Raw genomic sequence first — 22,819 nt, 5'->3', positions numbered from 1 at the left:
ATGGGATCCACGCGTACGAAATCGCGGGCGGCCGCTAGTACCTAGGTACAGAGGACAGCACATCAACATACACATTTTTGTTGCAAAATCACCCCTACTACAAGTAAATAAGAACCCACAGTGTTAAGCTTGTCGTGCCGTCGTCTGTACATAATAGGTATTAGGTAATTTCTTATTAAAGACTAGCTGTGCCCGCGACTTCGTACGCGTGAAAACCGGTTTTCGCAACATTTTTATTTTTAGCTCTGCACCTATTACTCTTAGCGTGATGGTATATAGCCTATAGCCTTCCTCAATAAATAGGCTATCTAACACTGAAAGAATTTTTCAAATCGGACCGGTAGTTCCTGAGATTAGCGCGTTCAAGTAAACAAACAAACTCTTCAGCTTTATAATATTAGTATAGATATGTTACTAATAAAACGCAGCGTGGGACGACCACCTACAAGGTGGACAGACGACATCGTAAAGGTAGCAGGGAAGCGCTGGACGCAGGCCGCTACCAATCGATCAACATGGAAAGCATTGGGGGAGGCCTATGTTCAGCAGTGGACGTCCTATGGCTGAAATGATGATGATGATGATGTTACTAATTTCCTTTTCATTTGTTTCAGGGCTGTCGCTGACGCCGTTCGTGCGGCACTGGCAGCCGGCCGCGTACGAGCCGCCGCACGCGCTGCGCCGGCGCAGGGCGGCGCCCGCGCAGCCCCCGCCCCCGCCCCCGCACCCGCTGCGTATCACCTTCCGCGCTCACAACAGGTGCGTACCTACCCTCAACCGATCAATTATAATGTCAACCTAATCCTGATACTTCATCATCATCATCAGATCATATAGGTCTGTATTACAAAACTACGAATATTAACGCCCGTATTCACAAACATTGAAACAAACAAATGAAATGGGGCACACTGAAAACCAGCGTCGTGGCCTTCCTCACCGGGGGGCCACGGCATATGCTGAGTGGGGTCCCATTGCGATGGGCATCGCTGTGCGACAGGGTGGCACTGCTCAGTTTACTTTTTCTTCCATTGTATGTTTTATGTGTTACCCCTGTCTTGTTTGCTTTTTATTTTTTACTAGCGGCCGCCCGCGACTTCGTACGCGTGGATCCCGTTTTACCCCCTTCATCTATCTTACGCGGTTTAGATTTTTTCATACAAATGTTTTTTCCCGCTAACTCCCGTTCCCGTGGGAATTTTGCAATATCCTGTTGTAACTAGAGATTGCAAATATTCGATAGTTTTCCATTTCGAATATTCGAATATTTTTTCAGTGATATTCGAATATTATTCGAATATTCGAATATTTTCAAAAAAATAAAAAGCACTTAAAATATCAACGTTTTTATTGCTTTAGGAACGAATATTTTAACTATTTAACAATATAGTTTTTAAAACAGTTATAAAATTCTCATCATCATCATCATTTCAGCCATAGGACGTTCACTGCTGAACATAGGCCTCTCTCAATGACTTTCATAATGACCGGTTGGCAGCGGCCTGTATCCAGAGCCTTAAATTCCCGCTACCTATATGTGGTCCTCGGTCCACGTTGTGGGTGAACGTCTCACGCTGCGCTTTGTAGTACGTGGCCTCCACTCCAGAACCTTGCTGCCCCATCAGCCATCAGTTCTGCGTACTATGTGATCTGCCCATTGCCACTTCAGCTTGCTAATCCGTTGGGCTATGTCAGCGGCTTTAGTTCGTTTAAGAAAGAAGAAAGAAAGAAATCTTTAGGATCTCCTCATTTCTGATTCGATGTCGTAAAGAAACACCGAGCATAGCCCTCCCCATAGCACGCTGTGCAACTTTGAGCTTATTTATAAGGCCTATTCTATTGTCGGCTGCCCAGTCGAGTTGGATTCGACGATTTACCTTTTTCTCGAAATTTGATCTACCTAGCCGAATCGTTTTTCAGAGGTAGACATACTTGTCAACTGTCTCGAGGATCGAGCTCTAACCGAAACATGGACGTTGGACATAAGCTTCGTTTTTTCCATGTTCATCCGAAGGCCTACCTGTTGGGCGACTCGATTAAGGTCTTCGAGCATTGTGCCGAGGTCTTCAAGCGATTCTTCCATGACCATAATATCGTCAGCAAACCGCAGCTGAGTGATGTATTTGCCATTGATAGGTATTTATGCCGAATTCTTTCCATTCAGGGAGCTTGAAAGCGTCTTCCAATGCAACCGTCAACGGTTTCGGAGATATAACATCACCCTATCTCACGCATCGCCGCAGAGGAATCGCCCTCGCCGGAGAGACTGCAGCACTGCCTAAGTCTCGATCGAATCAAAGGCCTTCTCATAGTCCAAGAAGAGCACCACCACGCTTTTATCCCATGCCTCTGGCGTTGTTCCCTGAAGTAAGACGGAGTTAAAGAGTATCTGAACGAGTTTCCATGTTCCACCTGCGTTCAGAAGCTCCGAGGTTATTCCGTCATCACCTGGTGCCTTGTTGTTCTTTAGCTGTTTGAGAGCCTTCCTAATCTCGTATAGGCTGATATACGGGATGTCTTTGGTATAGTGTCGCGTTAACCTAGCTCTTGCGTCTATTGCTGAGCTATTAACAGGTTTGGAGGTAATTAGCTGTCCATAAATCTTTTCGATCTCACCCAGTACCTCGGCTTTTGTTTGACGTTATCGTCCGCCATCTTCAGCATCGTCAGCTAACTTTGCTCAATAGAGTCGTCTCTTTCAAATTATTTGGAATCTTGGTTTCGCTCTATCGCCTCTTTTATACTATTTGTATCAAAGTTGCGAATAATAAAAATATGATTGAAAAAAACAAAAAACACAACTACGTAAAGATGAACAGAAAAGATAGAAACAAGACAACTTAGTGTTCACAAATGCAGTCGGAAGCATCAATGACTAGTTCTTTTAGTTGGTGATATGTATCTGATGCCTCCGACTGTATTTGCAAACACTAAGTCGTCTTCTTTCTATATTTTCTATTTATTTTTGTAATATTCGAATATTCGAATACATGTAAATTTACTATTCGAATACTAATTTGAAATGAAAATTCGAATATTCGAATATTCGAATATTCGATTGCAATCCCTAGTTGTAACTAAGCTTTAAGTTTACTAAGGTACCTGCATGCCAAATTTCAAGCGTCTAACTTAAGCGGTTTAGATTTTTCATACAAAAGGATTTTCCCAAAAATTCCCGTACCCGTGGGAATTTCTGGAATGACTTTTTGTAACTAAGCTTTAAGTTTACTAAGGTACCTACATGCCAAATTTCAAGCGTCTAACTTAAGCGGTTTAGATTTTTCATACAAAAGGATTTTCCCGCTAATTCCTGTTCCCGTGGGAATTCCTAAGTATACTATAACCTGCCCAGGAGTATGAAGAATAATTGTACCAAGTTTCGTTAAAATCCGTCGAGTAGTTTTTGTTTCTATAAGGAACATACAGACGGACAGACAGACAGACAAAAATTTTACTGATTGCATTTTTGGCATCAGTATCGATCACTAATCACCCCCTGATAGTTATTTTGAAAATATGTACAGAACTGACCTCTCTACAGATTTATTAAAGTATAGTGTGTATATCATATTTTTTTATTATTTAATTTAATTACAAGGTTAGGCTTATAATTTATAATCTAACATTTCTTATGTCACTAAACATAAAAATGTTTGTTGTGACATTGCACATACATCGCAATAGCTAATAGTATAAAATTAATATTATAGGAGGGCGGTAGGTAGGTCAATGAAGTGAGTCGCACGACGCGATACTACGTCGACTTGGGTCGAGCGTTCCGCTAGTTATTTTTACTTATAATGTCAACCTAATCCTGATACTTCATCATCATCATCAGATCATATAGGTCTGTATTACAAAACTACGAATATTCACATCCGTATTCACAAACATTACTATGAGATCTCACAGTGCACGTGGATGCACAGGGTGACACACGAACCAATCACAGAGCTCTATTTGACGCTGCGCGTTCGATTTGCTGCTTCACTCGTTTGTGATTACGGGCGTAGGCCATTTCCACCAAAGCTTCACACTAAAATAGATTTTGATTAAGAAAATTCTCGGAATCCGAGATCTAAGAATATTGGTATTACGTGGGACACTATTTAAGTTATATATAAGCCTAACTATGAAAACAAAGTAGTTTATTATTAAAATGGTATTGATTGCGTTTATTGGTATTGTCTCTCATGATTCGTGTACTTTTTAATGTGTCCGAATCACTTTTCATAGCATTTTTTCCACTCGGCTTGAGGTACCTCCAAAGCATGGTTTTTGACCGCACCAACAGTTGCTTCTGGCTACATAAATCGCTGTTCACGCATTTAATTTTAATATATGGGTACCAAAAGAAGTGTTTAGATTCCAAGCAAGAATTTTGTAGCGTTGGACCTGTTTATTTCATATTTTGAGTGTTCAAATAGTCAGTTGTTTGACGAGACGTGTAAAAGCTCACATTTTCGTCACGAATGGCGATTCGAATATGCTGGTCAATTTCCCTTATTAAACTGAAGACTTTTGGAAAAAAAGTGGCTGTTTACTATTAAGAATTAACCATTCTAAATTTCTCTAGTGACGTTTCTATCATATAATCGGATATTTTGGAAAAATAGGCGACCGTAAGTTTTAAAGTGTTCCGAGCGCATGGGACTTTTGTTGGAATTGGTTCATCTTAAAACACCTCCATAGTCGATAGCTGTTTATTTTCAGGATCATTATGCATAGATCCTTAATTCGTCAACTGTCACAATTTTAAAAACGGCTTTTAAAGCTTGTTAAACGTATTTATCAAACATTTCCAAGGACTAAACGACACAAGCGTCCTATTGAGCGTTTGAAAAATTTTGTGATATCCAGCGAGAAAAAAACGTATTAACCATAATATGGTCATACAATATTTTATTACTGCTAGTGGAATTAATGCCTAGGATTATCTCAATCCTATGATATATCACATGACGAGGTTTCTCTTCCATTTTTTTGACAACATCAATGTTTTCCGCCACTATTAGTCATTTTGGACGACTTTCGCAAAGTTCACTGGTGAGCCAATGACATACAATATTATACTTCTTAAACAAGCATTTTACAATGGTAAAGGACAGATCTTAATTACCAAAAGTGAAATTTAGCTGACCGCTTCAGTTTTGTATTGATTAACCACGTCGAAAGTCATAATAAATCTTCGCGCGAAAATTTCCGCAAGTCAATTCCATGTTTTTGTAGTCAAGATAATTTTCAATTCAATGTTAATAATACAAAACGTGCTCAAATGATAAAAAGTTTTGAATAAGGTTGTAGTAAAAAATGTCAAACTTTTCATTAAAAGTATCAGATGTCGTCAAACAACACGTTATGTTGTCGAGGCTCACAACTTAAATAGTGCCCTAGTACCTGGGCAACAACGCAGTCTGTTATTCTTAAATCTATCGATCTTTCCTAAATCCAACAAATCTTGTATTTCAACGTTCAATCTGAATAACATACCTAAGTGATATTATAAATAGATCATTAAAGATATTGTTAAGTATTTTGGATACGTTATAGTATTATTCATTATTACAAACAAAGAAATAATTAAATAATGCATGTAAATAATGGGTCTGAATCCATCCACTAAAAAAACTGTGGTGAATAAATGATTTTAAGCGAAGGTTACTTACGACATCGTCGTTTCAGCCAAATGACGTCGACTGCTAGATAAAGGCCTCCCCCAAGGTTTTCCATAATGAACGGTCCAGCGCTTCAACTTTCCCACATACTATAAGGCAAACCAAATTGCACTTGCCCAGTACTGCGGGCAAGATCTAGTTAATATGTACACTGTACAGTTATAGCATCAGATATTGATAATTAATCGATCCTGTACATGACCAGCCGTACTAAGAGGCTATAAAACATGAGTAATGGCGGTATCAGGTCCAATTAAACAACTATAATGCGTCTACCTATGCGCCGAATAGGCGCCTGGGCTCATCTGTTTGAATCAGCTGAAACAGGGAATTAGTGTTGTTGATCGTCGGTTATCGATATACACGGAAAAGTTGTGGCCACAAAGGATAAATGAGCCAAGCCTTGAGTCAGATAAAAAAACATGTTTGAGATAGAGCGTAAAGTGAACGCAAAATTAAACAGTAAAGTGTTAAATGTTATTAAATTTTCCTATTCCACAAATCTAATTTGATTCAACTAATACGTTGGTTTTTCGTGTCTTCTTGCAGCTTAAATACTGCACGTTTTCCCTCCCTCTTACATGACGTTACAAATTCTTCGGTGGTTAGATCTGATGGTTCGCGTAACCGGTCTACAAATTCATCAGTGGTTGCGGGTTTGAATCCCGCTAGAGGTAATTGTTGTACATATGAGCATTTGTAGAGTCTATGAAATAACTTTATTTGTAACTAAATGCCTTCAGACTTAGCCGAGTTTGTAAGCTCTGAACTTTTATTTATTTATCGTCAAACTATCGACAATCATTCCCCGAACTACTGGATACATACTCATCTGTTTGGATCAACTGAATTAGGAAATAATGACTGTAATACCGCGTCTAGGCGAAGATGGATGGAACTTGCCTGTTTGTAGTGATTTGACGGTTTCTATTTTGCTATTTTTTTCGCTAATGTCCTTTTTATTGATCGATGTTTGTACTGAATTTGTAAATAATGACGTGGCTATAACTTAAAACTAAGTGTTGAATAACTGTTTCTATTTAATTGTTGTAAAAGTGGTTAAAGTGATAAAATGGGAAAGGATTACATTTTTTACTCTTTATAGCTTTCTTTTTCTTTTATGACTCTACATTATTCAATAGATGGGTTAATTGGAGTCTAAATAAATGTTTTTGTAATTTGCAATAATTTAAAGATTCACAAACGGCACACTCTGTGTAGGCCATAACTTACAATTTACACTAAAGTAAATACTGCGCCTTGTATTTTATAGTCCATTTGAAAGAGTTACATCGTTGCATTAGTTTCTGGAGCAATTTATATGGAAAAGGGTGTGTTGGCTAAGACTACAGAAATGATCAAAAACACTTGAATGGATTTAGGTGGTTATACGAATGATACACATGATAAGTAAGTGTATTACTTACACGGCAAGAAAGGCATGCCTAAAGATCTATAATTATCGACTTACATATATTTACACTATGGAATAAAACTGTTGTAACAATTTGTCATTGATGTGAGCAAATGTATCATTGAATGCTAAGTAAGATTATCGGTAATCACTGTGAACGTTCCTTCTTTATTTAAGGATATTTGTATCAAATTTATACCTACACAAGATTGCCAAAGTCCATCCTACTTTATGCGTGCCTATTTTACGAAGTTTTCCCATTTTACACGAAAATAGTTCACCTTCCTATCCTACTGTGTTACCAAGAAATAAAGCAACAAGCTTTACAAAGAATGTATAACCGCGTAAGTGCACGTCGTAGGTTACCGACTACCGTTAACCGAACGTGTCCCAGACCAATCCATTTGCTGGAGCATTTCCTTAATTAAAACACGCGCTTCTTTACATTGCGTTGATTGCTTACCAATCTTGATGATGTAAGGTTATTGCTATTAATCCAAGTGGTTTACTGGTTTTAACCGGCTATGTTTCTTTTGTTTACAGATTCTGAAATTGATGGCTATTTGTAAATGCTATTTTAAAATTTAATTTAGTGTTTTTTTTTTTCAATGTCATCCGAGTCGCAGAATCTCCTTTGAAGGCTTTTGACTAAAAGACTAGGCCTCTTTAAAATCTAATCTTAATTGAAATACAATGTCAGTCATACCTAAGGTCACCAGTGGAACAAGTCTAATATCAATAAAGCTACAAAACCTCTGTACTTAAAGACGGCTTTCTTATATTAGTTGATACTGTCTACATAGCTCTATTGAGGGACTTAGCTTCATCCTAATCTTGTGGAATAACGTCCCTGGATTTTCTCCTAGTTATAAAGAATAAGTATTATTTGATATTTGTCTATAGAATATGATATAAAATCACAACACAACCGAATTGAGTCTAGGAAACTGAACTAATATTTACATTGGTAGGTATTATTTATTTTTATGTCGTAGGTATCTGTTGAATCCGCTAAGCAAAATTTTTCGTATTTCATAAATACATAAAGGAGTTTTGATATGAATGAAAATCGTTAAAATAAGATCATTGATCTCAAAAGCTTATGAAGATGGAATTGTGTATTCATAAATACATACACGTGAATTCGTATTATTGGAGGTACCCCCTATGAAGGGAAAAATAAGATTTACTAAGGATCTCTTTAAATACCAGTACGTCATTATAAAAGTAAATAAATATCCTTTGACATTTCACACTGCGCTTCTAGTCCCAAACTAAGCAAAGCTTGTACTATGGGTACTAGACAACGGATATAAACATACTGTTCATGCACACAAATGTTTGTACTGTGCGGGAATCGAACCCATAAAAGAATTAACTCTTGAAAATGGCAATTTAAAAATGCCGAAGTCCAAAACATAATTTCCGAAGTTCGTCAACACAATCGTGTGCAGGATATCTCTTGATTCCGAAGTGGGTCGGCGATCGCCGCGAACTCGGAAGGACCATTCAGCTGAAGACTCGTTAACTAGTTGGCGCTCAAGGCGACACTCCACAGCACTGCTCGACGCGATTAACTGGTTCGCACCGGTATTTACATTACGTCATTAACTGATAATTCCAAGACACCTACAGCTTCCAAAAATAATTTATATAAGCTATAAAAATATTATCAACAACCAGTAGTCACAGGCTCTATCAGCAAGTATAACTATTGGGCAGGTAATGCACATTAACATTCATTGATAGTTACAACTTTTCTTTCGATAACAAGTAGGGAACCCACTTCTAACAAACAATTTACCTTATGAAGCCCTGAAAAATTTGTCAATTTACAATTAACAGAAAATTAGTTTTCCTATTGCGTTGGAAGATGAATCTCTAACAGCTAAAAGGCATGACAAATTATACATATTATTGCTTTGTTGTTAAGTACCCAATTGACGACATAGAATCAGCACATTAATCACAAGAGAGTTTAATACATCTCGAGACCATCAAAATGTGCGGAACCCTCCGAGAGTATACTTCGCACTTGGCCAGTTTCTCGACGCAAAAACACGACAAAACATAAAAGCTGTATACATTTACCAAATTACGTTCACAAAATAATGTTGTTTGAAAGCCTCGGCGGCAGAATCCTTGCGAATACCAATTTAATTCCTTTATTTGTGGCAAATTGGCCGTGATTGATTAAATTGTTTATGCCATTACACTTCAGTGTGGTGGAAGCCAATAAACTGATTACTCTGTTACTTATTACGTCACCGTTTCTAAATTTGTACTTTTTTCTCTAAATTGCGCTGTTCTTACCCACTTGTATTTATTTTCTTATTTTTTTGATTGAGAAGTAAATAAATATTATATTTCTGTCCTTTCCTCCTAAACTTATCCACATTTTTGGTGGTTTTCTTCTCTTGAAATAAATTTCAGACTCCTGTTTGTGAATATTTTCATGACTCTATTTCAGTTAACCACTTTATTCTCATTTGATCATTATCATGGCTCATTAGGTTATACCTAGTCTACTACAGGACTACGACCCTCCCTATTTTTTTAAAGTCAATCGAAGATCTGTCGTATTTATTTGATGGATTTTTTTATATTCGTATAGGTATGTTATAGTATTACGATAAAGTCGTTTCAAATCAAGTCAACTCCGCCCATAACAGGGAATCTAAAACGCGCATTTCAGCTCGAACCAGTGACCTCGAAAGGGCGAAATCTACTAAAACCACTGAACCATAGGGGCGTTAACGGACAGTTCCCGAGTCGTTTCAAAATAATGACACTCTTTCTAAGCTTCGCCGACCGCAGACGTACGGGTCCGAATGACTCCCAAATAGTCGGGGCCATATAATTTTACGACAAGTGAGAACGCGCGGGTAGCGTAGTGCTATGGTCACACAGGGTGTAATACCCCGTGGTCAGTATTTATACTGTGTTATCACTGGTCAGTTACAGAAAATTAAAAGTACATGAATTGAACCTTAAAGTAAGGCACATGATGTTCATTTGTAGAAATCACACTTTAAAGTAGGTACCTAGAATCATTAACCACAAACCTTTTTTATCAGCAAATCAACAACCTTTCTGAAATTTTCCTCTATTGTTATGCGGATGTTTTCTGTCATAATATAAAAAAATTGTACGAGGAAAAAGTCACTTGCTTTGCCCTGCATATTTAAAGAGTAAAATCTGGCATTATGTCATGGCGGTGGAGCCTGCCAAGTTCGCCGTGTTACCGCAAACGGCCACGTAATTTATTTCGATTTCGTAATGGCTATTCAAGAAGCGCAAACATTAAATTGCTGACTGGTGCTAATGCTACAGCCTACGTGACTTACATTAAGCTAATACTCCCTTTCAATCATCATTATTACATAATTTCAGCCATAAGATGTCCACTGCTGAACATAGACCAATACTTCAGGAACTTAAAACATTTAGATTAATGTTTATTCTGTTACTTAAACATACTTAATAAATAACCTCTAATTTAGTTCATAAAACTTATATTTTTAACTGGGTATTCACACCTGAAAATTTCCAGAATCTCCTAGTTTTTATGTTTACTAAAAATATGAACGTCAAATAACGCCATACTATCCTTTTAGCTCCATTTACACTCCCCTAGTGGCTTACCATTAAAAAATTGGCTGACAAACATTCAGCCAGAAACGCCAGGCATCCCAAATTCTTGGTCGTTTAAAATCAAACTGCGTCGGAACGGTCGAGTTAACGATAAGTGACCACTGAGCGGTGATACTGGATACTGGATGTTAGGGCTGCGGGTCACTGCGGCACACCAAGACCTAGAGAAGAGGGTACACTGCGACGTTTAGTAATCTTCTTTATGAAATCCTCTAAATCAGGGGTGGCCAACTTGATTAGACATAAGATCTACTGTTTACTAACGCAACCCTGGGTGATCTATCACTTACATACTTCTTGAAATCTTAAATGAAACAGCATAGTTTAGTACACAATCATGTAGTATTTTTTTCCTGGCCACGATCGACTGGACTAATAGTCGCGATCGACCGGTCGATCTAAATGATACTAAATATGGCCTAGTTTCTGCCTGTGGCTTCGATAATACGTCGCCTTACTTCAGCCTATGTAAAGACGACGGTACATCAAGTCAAACACAGCATTTTATTTAGTTGTAATAGCTATTTTGCAACAAAATTTACCATTATACACAAAATTGTGCAAATAAATACTTGAATTTGAAAAATGTAAAGTCGAATGTGCTGTCGACTGGCACCGTTGATGACTTAGGCTGAGTTGCTTGCACCACCTTATGGTGCTTTTTGTATAGAGTTTGACAGATTTTTGACGTTTGTCAAAGTTAAAGTAAAATGGTGCAACCCAGCCTTAAAGTAACTAATATGACTTATTAAAACTACTGATCAGATTTAGCATTATAATCTTTCACATTCACAAAATTAGTATATCACAAATATAGAACTGGAATCTATTTATTATTATTTATTATTTGGGCCAGTAAAATTACACCTAGCCTGATTCTAAAATAAATCAACGCATTGCGGTGACGAGCGCGTTAATAATACATGTACGAGTGTCAGCTTACATGTTCCAGTTTGTTCACTATAAAACTACCATGTATCAAAAAATAACCTATAATAGTTATAGTTATTGGTCTACTTGTTAAAGTAGATCAAGTTTAGAGCATTCCAATAACAATATGGCATAAAAATGTCATAAAAGTAATTTATTTTCATCAAATAGGCGTTTGTAAAGCGCTTTTACATTACCTAAATCTTTAAATTTTAAGGCTTATGACGATAGCACAATGTTTCGATATCATGTGCTCTTGTATGCAGCTCACCTGGACCATTCAGCACTTAGCTCGACATTGAGCTCGATTGTAGCTCACCGAGAACACTTAGTTTGGCATAAAGCAGTTTGGTCGGCAATTATATTGAGGCGCTCTGGGTATTGGGATATTCGTATTCTATTTGTGATGCCATTGATTGATTGGAAAGTCAAGTTTAGTCTAAGAAAAACAATGATCTGACCAGGTTTGGATAGCTCCGGGCATACGAGTATAGGACGAATCTTATTCCGAAACCACGAATAAGTCGCGTTTTTTTTTTTTAAATAAGTTTGTTGACATTTTTTTTTAGTAGCGCCATCAAGTGTGTTGAAAATTATATTAAAATTAAATGGCTTTTTCCTCTGCAACTACGAATCAAATCTACAAACAAAAAGTGTTTTTTTTTGTACGAGTATGAACTGGTGTAGAACAACAATGCTTTTCGTTGCTCATAGTACAGCTTGTACCGAGAGCCCTTAGGGTTGCCTTATTTCAGCGCAAATCTCAAGAACGGGGTGGCTCATACAATTAGTTCGGAACTGGAGCTAGGCTAATCGCTATGCTGAATGCTGAAGGGGGTAATGACTCCTGCATTGCCACAGTATACGAAGGAAGAGTAATTCTTGTGATTGACTAAAATTCAGGTTAGAGATAAAACAAGCAAAAGGTATTGAATCAATGCTCAATTTAAACTATAAAGAAATGTTTCATGCGCTACATTTAGTTATTGCAGATTGCTTATACAAAAAAGTGAAACTGCCTTCATGGGATAATGGTAGAGATTGTCCAACAAGTTTTAATCGAAAGTATTATTTTTAAGTATAACAAAAATGGTTCCCCTATTAAAATTTTCAGTCCATGTCTTTAAAACTACTAGGTACCTACATCTAAAGCATTATGACTACACTATACGACTAGTAATTTTACTCTAATTTTCGCGGTTTCTATAAGTCCATATCACACTAGCACAGACAGAGTAAACCTACCGTATCAGTGTGTACTGTGCCAGCCGTGGCACGCTTCAGATGTGCCGCATACGGCTTGTAAGGGCTCTCAGTCTTAGACTATTCAATTGAGGAAGTTTTGTGAGCAGTCACTTATGCTGCCAGATTAATGACCGCTGCCACTCGGCCAAGCTTAAAGTTATAAACTTGGAGACCTTTTGTTTGGGCTTTATTGTTTCAACGTACGTTGCTCTATTTGTGCTAACGTTTATTTTAGAAACCTGTCACCATGGTGGCATGTAAGTTCAAATTAGTAAGTAGCAGATATTTTTCACGAAGGTAACTTAAACATAAATCTTATCTATGTACGTAATGTTGTGATTAACAGGCAAATACATAGTTTTATTGTAATGAGATAGCGCTGTTCGAAAAAAGGTAAATAAAGCCTACCACCATAATAATATAGTAAAAGTTAAAACATTGTTGAATTACATTGGAGAGCCCAATCTACCCCACTGCTAGAGTACCTCTCCAGTAACAAGCCATGGAAAATGGAAAAGTGACGAATGATCCTCGAGATATCCGGCAACACGGAAAGATAAAAAAGTATAGACGATAGCACATCAGATTATACATTTTTGTTGCCTTTCGTCGTCAACTCTTTCTTTTTACTCGTACAGTCAGCGTCAAATAATTCATGACACCCAAAGTATTCAAAAAATTCGTAACAAGTCTTTGTTACAATTTGAATAAGGTTGTATCAACTTTTTGGTCACTTTGGATGACACAAACTATTTGATGCTGACTGTACCTCGCGTAGGTGTAATATCGAGAAATTTCAATTTCAATTGCGAAGATGTCATAGAGCGCCAAACAGAACGCTTTGCATGTCATCCATGTTAACAAAGGTGCGCTGAAGAGTCGAGCTGAATTCCTGAAAGTTTTCAGTGTAATTTTAACATACAGGGTGTCAGAGGTATGTACCATAAACGTGGAAAATATACACTCGCGAGCAAAACTATGGAATCACTTACATGAAGTTGTTTCCACGCGAACTTGTGTACTAACGAATTTGTTAGTAACAAAAAAAGTAGCACCATTTTAAAGATTAAACTTTTATCTTTAAATTGATACCAAATTCATTTAAATCACACCAGTATTTAAAAAGATATCCCGGCTGATGTGAAGAAGTAACGAAAAAGACATGTGTGAACTGTTTGATACGTCGCGAGTTGCGGCCTATTTAACCCCTATAAAAGCACGCGTTTTTAGATTTTTGCTTTCACACGTTGATTCATACACATCTCCGCTTCTTTTGACACTTTATCTGGGATTCTACACCTCCAGAAGCAGCACAAATCGTTGCACTATTGCAAGAAAGGCTCAGCCAGCGGGCTGCCGCACGTCAGCGCCACATAAGCCAGTCCTGGGTTTCGAAAGTTTCAAGACGCTTTCGGGAGACTAGTGGCTTTATCCCGAGACCAAGTTCTGAACAGCGCCGGTGCACATCGCAGAGGGAAGACCGTTTTTTCATGTCAACCTCTCTATGAAATCGTCATTTGACTGGAATCGATGTCCATCAAGAGCTCAGAAATGTTCGTAAGATAGCTGTTAGCGAGTGGACAGTTCGTCTAAGATATAAGCAATAGAATTTGACTCCAAAAAGGCCTGCCACAGGCTCGAAACTGACGGCAGGTCACCGATAAGCACCCTTTCAATTTGCTCGTACACATCTCGATGAGAAGGCGAGTAATGGAGGCGAGTTCTGTTCTCCGATGAATGCAAACTGTGTTTGCAGGGCAGCAGTCGAAGAGGTCGGGTTTATAGGCGGCCTGAGGAGCGATTTGTGCAGTGCTGGTTCGCTGAAACAGTGGCTTATGGGGGTGGCTTGCTCGACTTAACATCGAGATGTGTACGAGCAAATTGAAAGCGTGCTTATCGGTGACCTGCCGTCAGTTTCGAGCCTGTGGCAGGCCTTTTTGGAGTTAAATTCCATTGCTTATGTCTGAGACAAACTGTCTACTCGCTAACAGCTATCCTACGAACATTTCTGAGCTCTTACTGGACGTCGATTCCAGTCAAATGGCGATTTCATAGAGAGGTTGACATGAAAAAACGGTCTTCCCTCTGCGATGTGCGCCGGCGCTGTTCAGAACTTGGTCTCGGGATAAAGCCACCAGTCTCCCGAAAGCGTCTTAAAACTTTCGAAACCCAGGACTGGCTTATGTGGCGCTGACGTGCGACAGCCCGCTGGCTGAGCCCTTCTTGAAATAGTGCAACGATTTGTGCTGCTTCTGAAGGTGTAGAATCCCAGGTAAAGTGTCAAAAGAAGCGGAGATGTGTATGAATCAACGTGTGAAAGCAAAAATCCGAAAACGCGTGCTTTTATAGGGGGTAAATAGGCCGCAACTCGCGACGTATCAAACAGTTCATACATGTCTTTTTCGTTACTTCTTCTCATCAGCCGGGATATCTTTTTAAATACTGGTGTGATTTAAATGAATTTGGTATCAATTTAAAGATAAAAGTTTAATCTTTAAAATGGTGCCACTTTTTTTGTTCCTAACAAATTCGTTAGTACACAAGTTCGCGTGGAAACAACTTCATGTAAGTGATTCCATAGTTTTGCTCGCGAGTGTAGATGTCACGCAAAGTAGACCTAGTACCTAAACTGTAACTTTTGTGATATTTCGTCGGCATAGATTTTGGTCAAAAATAACCAAGTCTAACTACTCGACTTACAGATTCTATTCTTATCTGATGTATAAGCTAACTGTAACATTGTTAAGTTTCATCAAAATCCATCTATTAATCCTCAGAACTTTTGTCTTTAATCAATGTCAAATAAATAGATGTGAAAAATTTTCGCACAATTTCACCCTGTATTTCGTTCACCACGCGGTCGGAGTCATTGGACATTTGAAACTAGTATCATTGAAGAGGACAGAACTCCCTTGTTGGAGATATATTTTTCTAGCTTTCTACTTTTTGACTTTAGTACAGTGCAGACCAGTGCTCTAAAATTAAGATAAATAGGTACTCAATTCATGTGCAAATGTTAGCTAATTTATGGTTATTATTGAGCCTAGGGTATTTTTATTTTGCAAAGGACCAAATTATAAAAAATATCCCTCTTATTCGTTTTGTTACAGTTTGCCTTTTATGAAAATTCTGCTACCATTATACGAATACTTCATTATTTTGCTCGTATGACCCAAAATACATTTTAATATGTTGTTCTCTGCCGGAAAATGCTTTCTCTTATTCTATGTTACTCTAGCAACATTAAATAATGAAGTGAATTACGGTCGTATTTGAAATTAAATTTTGCTGTAGAGATAGCAACAGAACAAAACAATAGTGCAACAATATCTCATTGCTACGGTGCTACGGGCGCTGTAGCGCTTTCGTAGCACTTGTCTACGACGTAGCTGCATATTATACAGCTTTATTTTAATATTGGTTGGGGCTGAAAATTAATTTGAAGCTCACGCTTACAAAGTAGCTTTTTAGGTACCTATTTAATAAAGTTTTGAATAACTACTGTCCTAGTTCATATTTTGTGGATATAGTTTTTACGAAACATTTTATCAGTCTCTTTAATTATGCTTCAACTACAACATCAAACATGCCAAATTACACACTCCTCTCACCTACGGTCTCCTATCACATAAAAAAAAAAAAAAAAAAAAAAAATCCCGAATAAAATACAAAATTGAGCAAATGTGAAAATGTTTATTTGTGTTTATCTGTTTTATCATATAAAATACAAATACGAGTACTTTGTAATATTAAAATCCTTCATATTATCAAGTGATGTATTTTTAAATATTACGAAGTAATAATTAAAAACATAACTCTCCTCCTGATGCAGTCGGGTAAAAACTATAATTATGCGATAAAACTTCCTTAGTCAAATTTACATTGAGCGTGGTTCATATAATTTCGAAGCTAACTAATTCCAAAGCTGTTTAATTAAACAACGTCAAACACGTCGATACGATGTTTTATTCACATTACGTAAACCTCATCCGAGCTTAAAATTGGAATAGGCTGTAAGCGAAAACAGAGCTTTACGTAGATGAAGCTACCATCGCATCAAAGGAGTCAACACACCGTGACACGTGTCATTATCATAGAAACGAACATTTTAATTAATAATACACCAATTAAAAACGATTTCCATGTAAGAGCGCTGGAATACAATGCTCTTTCATCTTTAAAACCTACCTATTACGAAAATAGACATTTGAAGCACACGAGCACCTATTCACGTGGAATATTGTACTGTATTTAGTCGTTTATTGGTGAATTCTGTTTGTACTCACAGCAGTAAAAATGACAATAAAATTGAGCAAAGATAGCAATAAAATAACTTTGTCAATTGATTTGATTCTTTTCAACACAAAACCTTAACATTAAAATACTGTTAGCTAACGAGATAGTGATACGTGTTGCTTTTTGAATAAATCATTTTGTCTTTCAAAACCGCATGACTTGAAATACCTACTTTGTTGGTTAGAGATCTTTATCTCAGAATCAGGTAGATTATTGAGTAATTTATTCCATAGTTCGTTACTATGACTGAAAATTCATAGTTATTACAGATATTGAAGATCTCAGAATCAGGTCCTTGTGTCGCTTCTCCAGTTTATTATTTCATGCATTGCAAGGCGACGCGGCATAAACACAACGCCCATTATTCCGTGGACAATTTTAATAATAAATGCCTGCTTGGCTTTCCGCACAAACTTTGTTGGAAAGCCTGTAATTTGATTTCCGACTAATGTTAGTGTAAAGGGTTACACAATAATAAATAACACGTCACGCTCGTTGTGAGCCTATTGTGGCTGTCGTCGTGACGGCTTCCGTGTATTTTGATTTAATAACAAGTTGTTTCGGCCTTGGCAAAGAATACCTATAACGTAAACTGAAGGCTGTGTGTGAGGTTGTCAATGCGGCGTAATTTCAATATGTTATTCGGCGATATGTTGTTGTTTATCGACAGTCAGAACAATAACCTGCAGGCAACGATCCAGACAATATTTATTTTATGTTAAACTGTAGTTTCTATACGCACAAAGAGCTCCTCGTAGATCGCAATGCACTCTTCAGATGTAAATTCAATACAAAGAAACGGTTAGGAATTCTTCTACGATTTCGTTTCCGAAGAATTCCAATGGTTCAAAAATACGTCTCCAGATCTTATTTCGATGGCTCCTACGTATACTGGCGTAAGTGAAAAAAGTAAATTTTACAGGAGAGCCATTTTAGTGGCCAGAACCATATTTTTGGGTCATATCTTCTGACCTACTAAAACGAATTTAATGAAATTTCACATTTAGCCTTAACATGTAATGCTTTTGCTACTGCTGTTATCAATTTTTATATTTTTCTTATATATTTTGAGATTTTACGCATTGCCCTTTTACGTCGGCATATTTCTATAATTTCATGTATATTGTTCAACGTAAAGAGACTTAAATGACAATGTAAATATAATATTTTAAACGATTACTCTCTTTATTTATGCATGTAATTATTTTAATTGTTATCATGTGCTATATCAATAATAAATCAGTTAGAAAAAGTCGTTTAATGTACCGTTTTACGTTTTAACGCAAATACGCCCATATACTGTGCTCGAGATTTAGTTAGGTCTTTTAACATAATGTGTCATATTTTTAAAAAATATAAATAACTTGAAAAAATCGAATTGCCTAAGGCGGGAATTGAACCCACGATGCCTTAGGCAGTTCGATTTTTTCAAGTTATTTATAATTTTCAAATTAGTTTGAGATGCGACTCTTAACGCTAAAAATTAAATAACTATATAATGTGTCATAATTTATAAATAAAACAATTTGCTAAATATTTTCATGGCTTTATTTAAGATTTGGATTATAAAAAATATATGTTTATGTAAGCAACTACTCGTATAGATTGACGAATCGTATGATTGGGCTTTATACGTGGCGTAGTTTTGCACATACGCCTATTTGCCTAAAATTTTATTTTGTATCTAATGGAAAAAAAAATTTTTTTTCTTACTGATATTATAGATTAGAGCAAAGTGAAATCATTGCTTAAATAATTGGAAAAAGGCGTAAGCGGCAGTTTCGCCCTTATACGTAGGAGCCATCGATTTCTCAGTTGGCCTGTTATTTGAACCCACACTTTCATCCCCCGACTGACATCAAAACTCAAGTATGTATTCCGTCTGTATTGAAATGGCAGCAAAACCCGGATAATCTGAACATGTGAAGTTCGGAATAGACGTGTATTTTCACGCCGGTTTATTTATAGCCCGTTGTGCTCCGAGCTGAGATCAGACGGTCTTAGACGTAAGTACTAAAAGGGCATCGCAGGTCCTGAACGCGTATTTGCGCGTATCTCCTTTGGTAGCTAAGCTGTACATGAAAATGTATAATACGCTCGTAGAATATGATAGTAGGTTCTGGATCCAACAGCTGGTACCCAAGCATTTTGTATAATATTTTAAAGAGCCAAGTTATATGCAAATATGTTTGGGAGAGAGAAACTCTGGAACAACTGTTTCTAAAACAGTAAATAAATATTATATTTGTTGTTACCCGGCATCATAGACAATTTTTTTTTGACTACGAAGTAAGCTTCGTAAATTGGTATTAATAAATATTGACATTATTATTTTCATTTCTCGTGGTGTTGCGAATTGCCTCTCCAATGAACAGCACCTGCTAAGCTGAAAGTACTGAAATAATTATACCAAAATTCAAAACTAAAACAAACTTATTATGAGAGCATGTTTAAAACAATTTTCCTAAAATCCTAAAACTAGATTACACCTCGCCTTTCCACTTGACTTAGTTTCCAATGTACGAGTAACTGTTGTTGATTATGTTTCATCCTAAATGTATTCCACACCAGACCTAATCTCCAAAGCCCGGGTTCGGGGTAAGATTAAAATTTTAATGTAGAAATGAGAATCCCCTGCGGATGCTTACCTGAACTTTTGTAACGAAGGGTGACGACCCATTTTATTGTGGATTATTCAAATTAGACTTTCGACCGTTTTCGATTTAGGCGAGTTTAGCTACCTTTTGCCCACCAGGGGCGTAACGCAAAAAACTTTTGAATATTTTTATAACTCACTATGTATTTATTATCACGAGCATAAAAAGGCTGACATTCATGTTTTTGTCGGGTAAAATAATATTTTAACGCTTAACCGAAGCGAATGATTAATAGATCGTCCACGGCGATAGATATGATGGCCTCACCCTCACCTCATGCTAGTGAAAACCGTTCATGTTGCTTCGAAAAATAAGACATGGGTCCCTCATGCCACGTCGGTCCTTTTTATGATATTTTCAATATTCGCATACTTAAATAGAGATGGAAAATAAGGTAGGGTAGAATATGTTATTAAGAATACATATTGTTTAGTCACGTATGAGAAATCATGTGATACACATAATTTATCTGTTAGATAAATAATTGACAAATATTTTACCATGCGCATTTGTCATACAATCTAAATTCCACCAACTCGCATGTTTGTAGCCTTTTTGTACTCCAAAATTCCGGATAGTAATTGGAAGGCGGATAGCAGAACGGCTCGTGCGCTGTCTTCGGGGACCCTCGAAGGTTAGCTTGACTTCCGAACTGACCACAACTTTAATTGCATTTCGGACTAAAAGACGATCCCAAACTCTTAACAATGTCGCCCACGAAGTTTCGTCAAACGTCGGATTAACGCAATCGTCTGTATCGGTAACTTTTGTTTGGGCGAACGATTGTGTCTGGACTTTCAATCAAACGGTCGCCTAAAAATCTTTTGTGAAAACTTTTTTATTGATAAACCAAGTATTATTCCATTTAACTGCGTCATAAAAAAGCTTTGTTATGTAAACCAAAGAAGAGCTTAACAGACTCCACATTCCCCAAAGTTAACACGACATGGATATTAATTCCTTTGTTTAATTAGTGTCTACGCACCACGTATAAATTCATAATAAGCGGTAGAGGCACTGTATACAATTATGGGATCCAATCGAATCTCGCTCGCGTCGCTCCATTAGGCGTGCGGGCCCGTGACTCGGTCGCTTGCCGCCCAACATTCACGGCTCTCAGCTACCGCCCTGACACGGCCGCTTACTCAACATTCACGGCTCACAACTACCGCCGTGTTTGCCACCAGAAAATGAGTAATGGCTTCTGGAAATTGCGTTCGCTAATAACTTCTAACAGAGTTTTCAGCTCTGATTCACCCCCGGCAAATAAGGATGGACGAGCGCGGATATGGGCCAACTTCGCAATAAAACTTCAACGTGTTTTAGCAGATACTTTGTTTTCATTTAAAGGACCGCGTATTAATCACTGTCGGCGATTGTTGAATTTTGTCAACGTTGCGAGCTTTCAAATATTTACTTTTTTCAAATAGATTTGTTTGCTAAAGACTTACGGGATTAATCGAGTTACTTTGGGATTTCTGTAAACAAATAATTTTAATGTTCTTGCAACCATGGTGTTTTAGCAGCATGGCAGCTTTTAATTATACTTAAAGTAACGAAATAAAGTAAGAAAGAACCGAGAAAACATTGAAAAGAAGATTTCAGGTATATCCTTGAAGACACCTTTTAAATAACATACTCAAACCTTATTCGTCCAAGACTCAAACCTATACTTAAGTTAAGCTCCGGTCATTAGGTACTATTTATACTTTTCAAGGCACTGGAATGGGTTATTTTAATAGACAAGTTGTCATGTGTTCTGAGTCGGTAACTAGGTACTTACCTTACAATTACCGTAACTCTACTATACCTACCTACATGTAAGTAGATTCCGTCTACAATATACATACACATTAGTTCCTAATTGAGCATGTCAGCAGTTTCTGTTCAGACTACAAGCACCTATAACTTCGTTTTTGCTTGTCAATGTTTGCCCTTGTCATATTTAACTTTGCCGTATTACCTACCTGTTAATACCCGGGAGTACAACGGCATTACTCAGGCTATTAATATTCGCTAATCAAGTTAGAAATCCACCCGGCAAACAACCGAGCCTGTGAGATCCCAGAGTTCAAACCGGGAACAAACCAAAAAATTCCAGTAAGTAATTATAATTAATTACCTACTTCTCTATACCTTAATTAACAATGTGCCGATTTTACTTGTAATGAAGCATACAGATAGTTAATTACGACCCGACTATTTCTAACACTTAATTTACCGTCGGTGTCGATTTTCATTTCGAATCAATTATCATTAATTAATTGTTAGTAAATTGAAAATCAATTATTATTATTATGCTAGTCAACGTGGAACACGCTTAGTTTTTGTTAGTGATAGATACAGTGATTCTATTGCTTCTCCAACGTGGGATTTTATTCATCTCGGAAAACTGTTTTCGCGCATCAGTCTTAGTTTTTCCCGGAATACACAGCACTTAGAGTAAATTGCAACATATTAATCCAAATTACTCGTAACAAAAATTTGAATTTTGTGACTTCCATGACATCGTCTGGATTGTAGCCACGCCTGATTATTTTAAATTAATTAATTCAACATTATACAGGCACAATTTGAGTTTGCTTCGAAGCATTTTGGGGGCTTACGTCAAATTGCAAGTTAAGTACGACCGAAATTCCGACAATGATGATCACACACGACAAGCGACAGTAATAGGCATGATCGGCTTTATTGGAGGAATCGGCGAAGTTCCTAACGAAGTTCCGGCGGGCAAATAGCGGACGGCGGACAGTCGGCGTCTTACAAATACTCGTAGCGGACAGTCGGCGTCTGCTGGCACACGCCGCTTGTTACTGTCCTCGTCTATCGACTTATCTGTGATATTATTGAATTACGTCAGTCAGTCTATTATTGAGGACTCGAATCAACTTGATTTTCCGATGAAATACCTACTTCGAGCGCTACGTGCTACAAACCGTGTCTCTCTG

General features: G+C 37.4%; 1 protein-coding gene across 1 annotated transcript in view; it reads left to right on the top strand.

Annotated features, from left to right (window-relative positions):
* Positions 1 to 22,819, top strand: part of LOC135074145 (uncharacterized) — a 43,956-nt gene continuing 21,137 nt past the window's right edge. Inside the window, exons 1-2 of the mRNA XM_063968452.1 lie at positions 1 to 13; positions 615 to 759. Of these exons, the coding sequence (XP_063824522.1) occupies positions 1 to 13; positions 615 to 759 (158 nt within the window). The remainder of the gene's footprint in view (positions 14 to 614; positions 760 to 22,819) is intronic.

Source organism: Ostrinia nubilalis, chromosome 8, assembly GCF_963855985.1.
Source record: "Ostrinia nubilalis chromosome 8, ilOstNubi1.1, whole genome shotgun sequence".
Classification (NCBI taxonomy): domain Eukaryota; kingdom Metazoa; phylum Arthropoda; class Insecta; order Lepidoptera; family Crambidae; genus Ostrinia; species Ostrinia nubilalis.
Note: the sequence above shows the minus strand (reverse complement) of the source record. Positions and strands in the feature narration are given on the sequence as shown.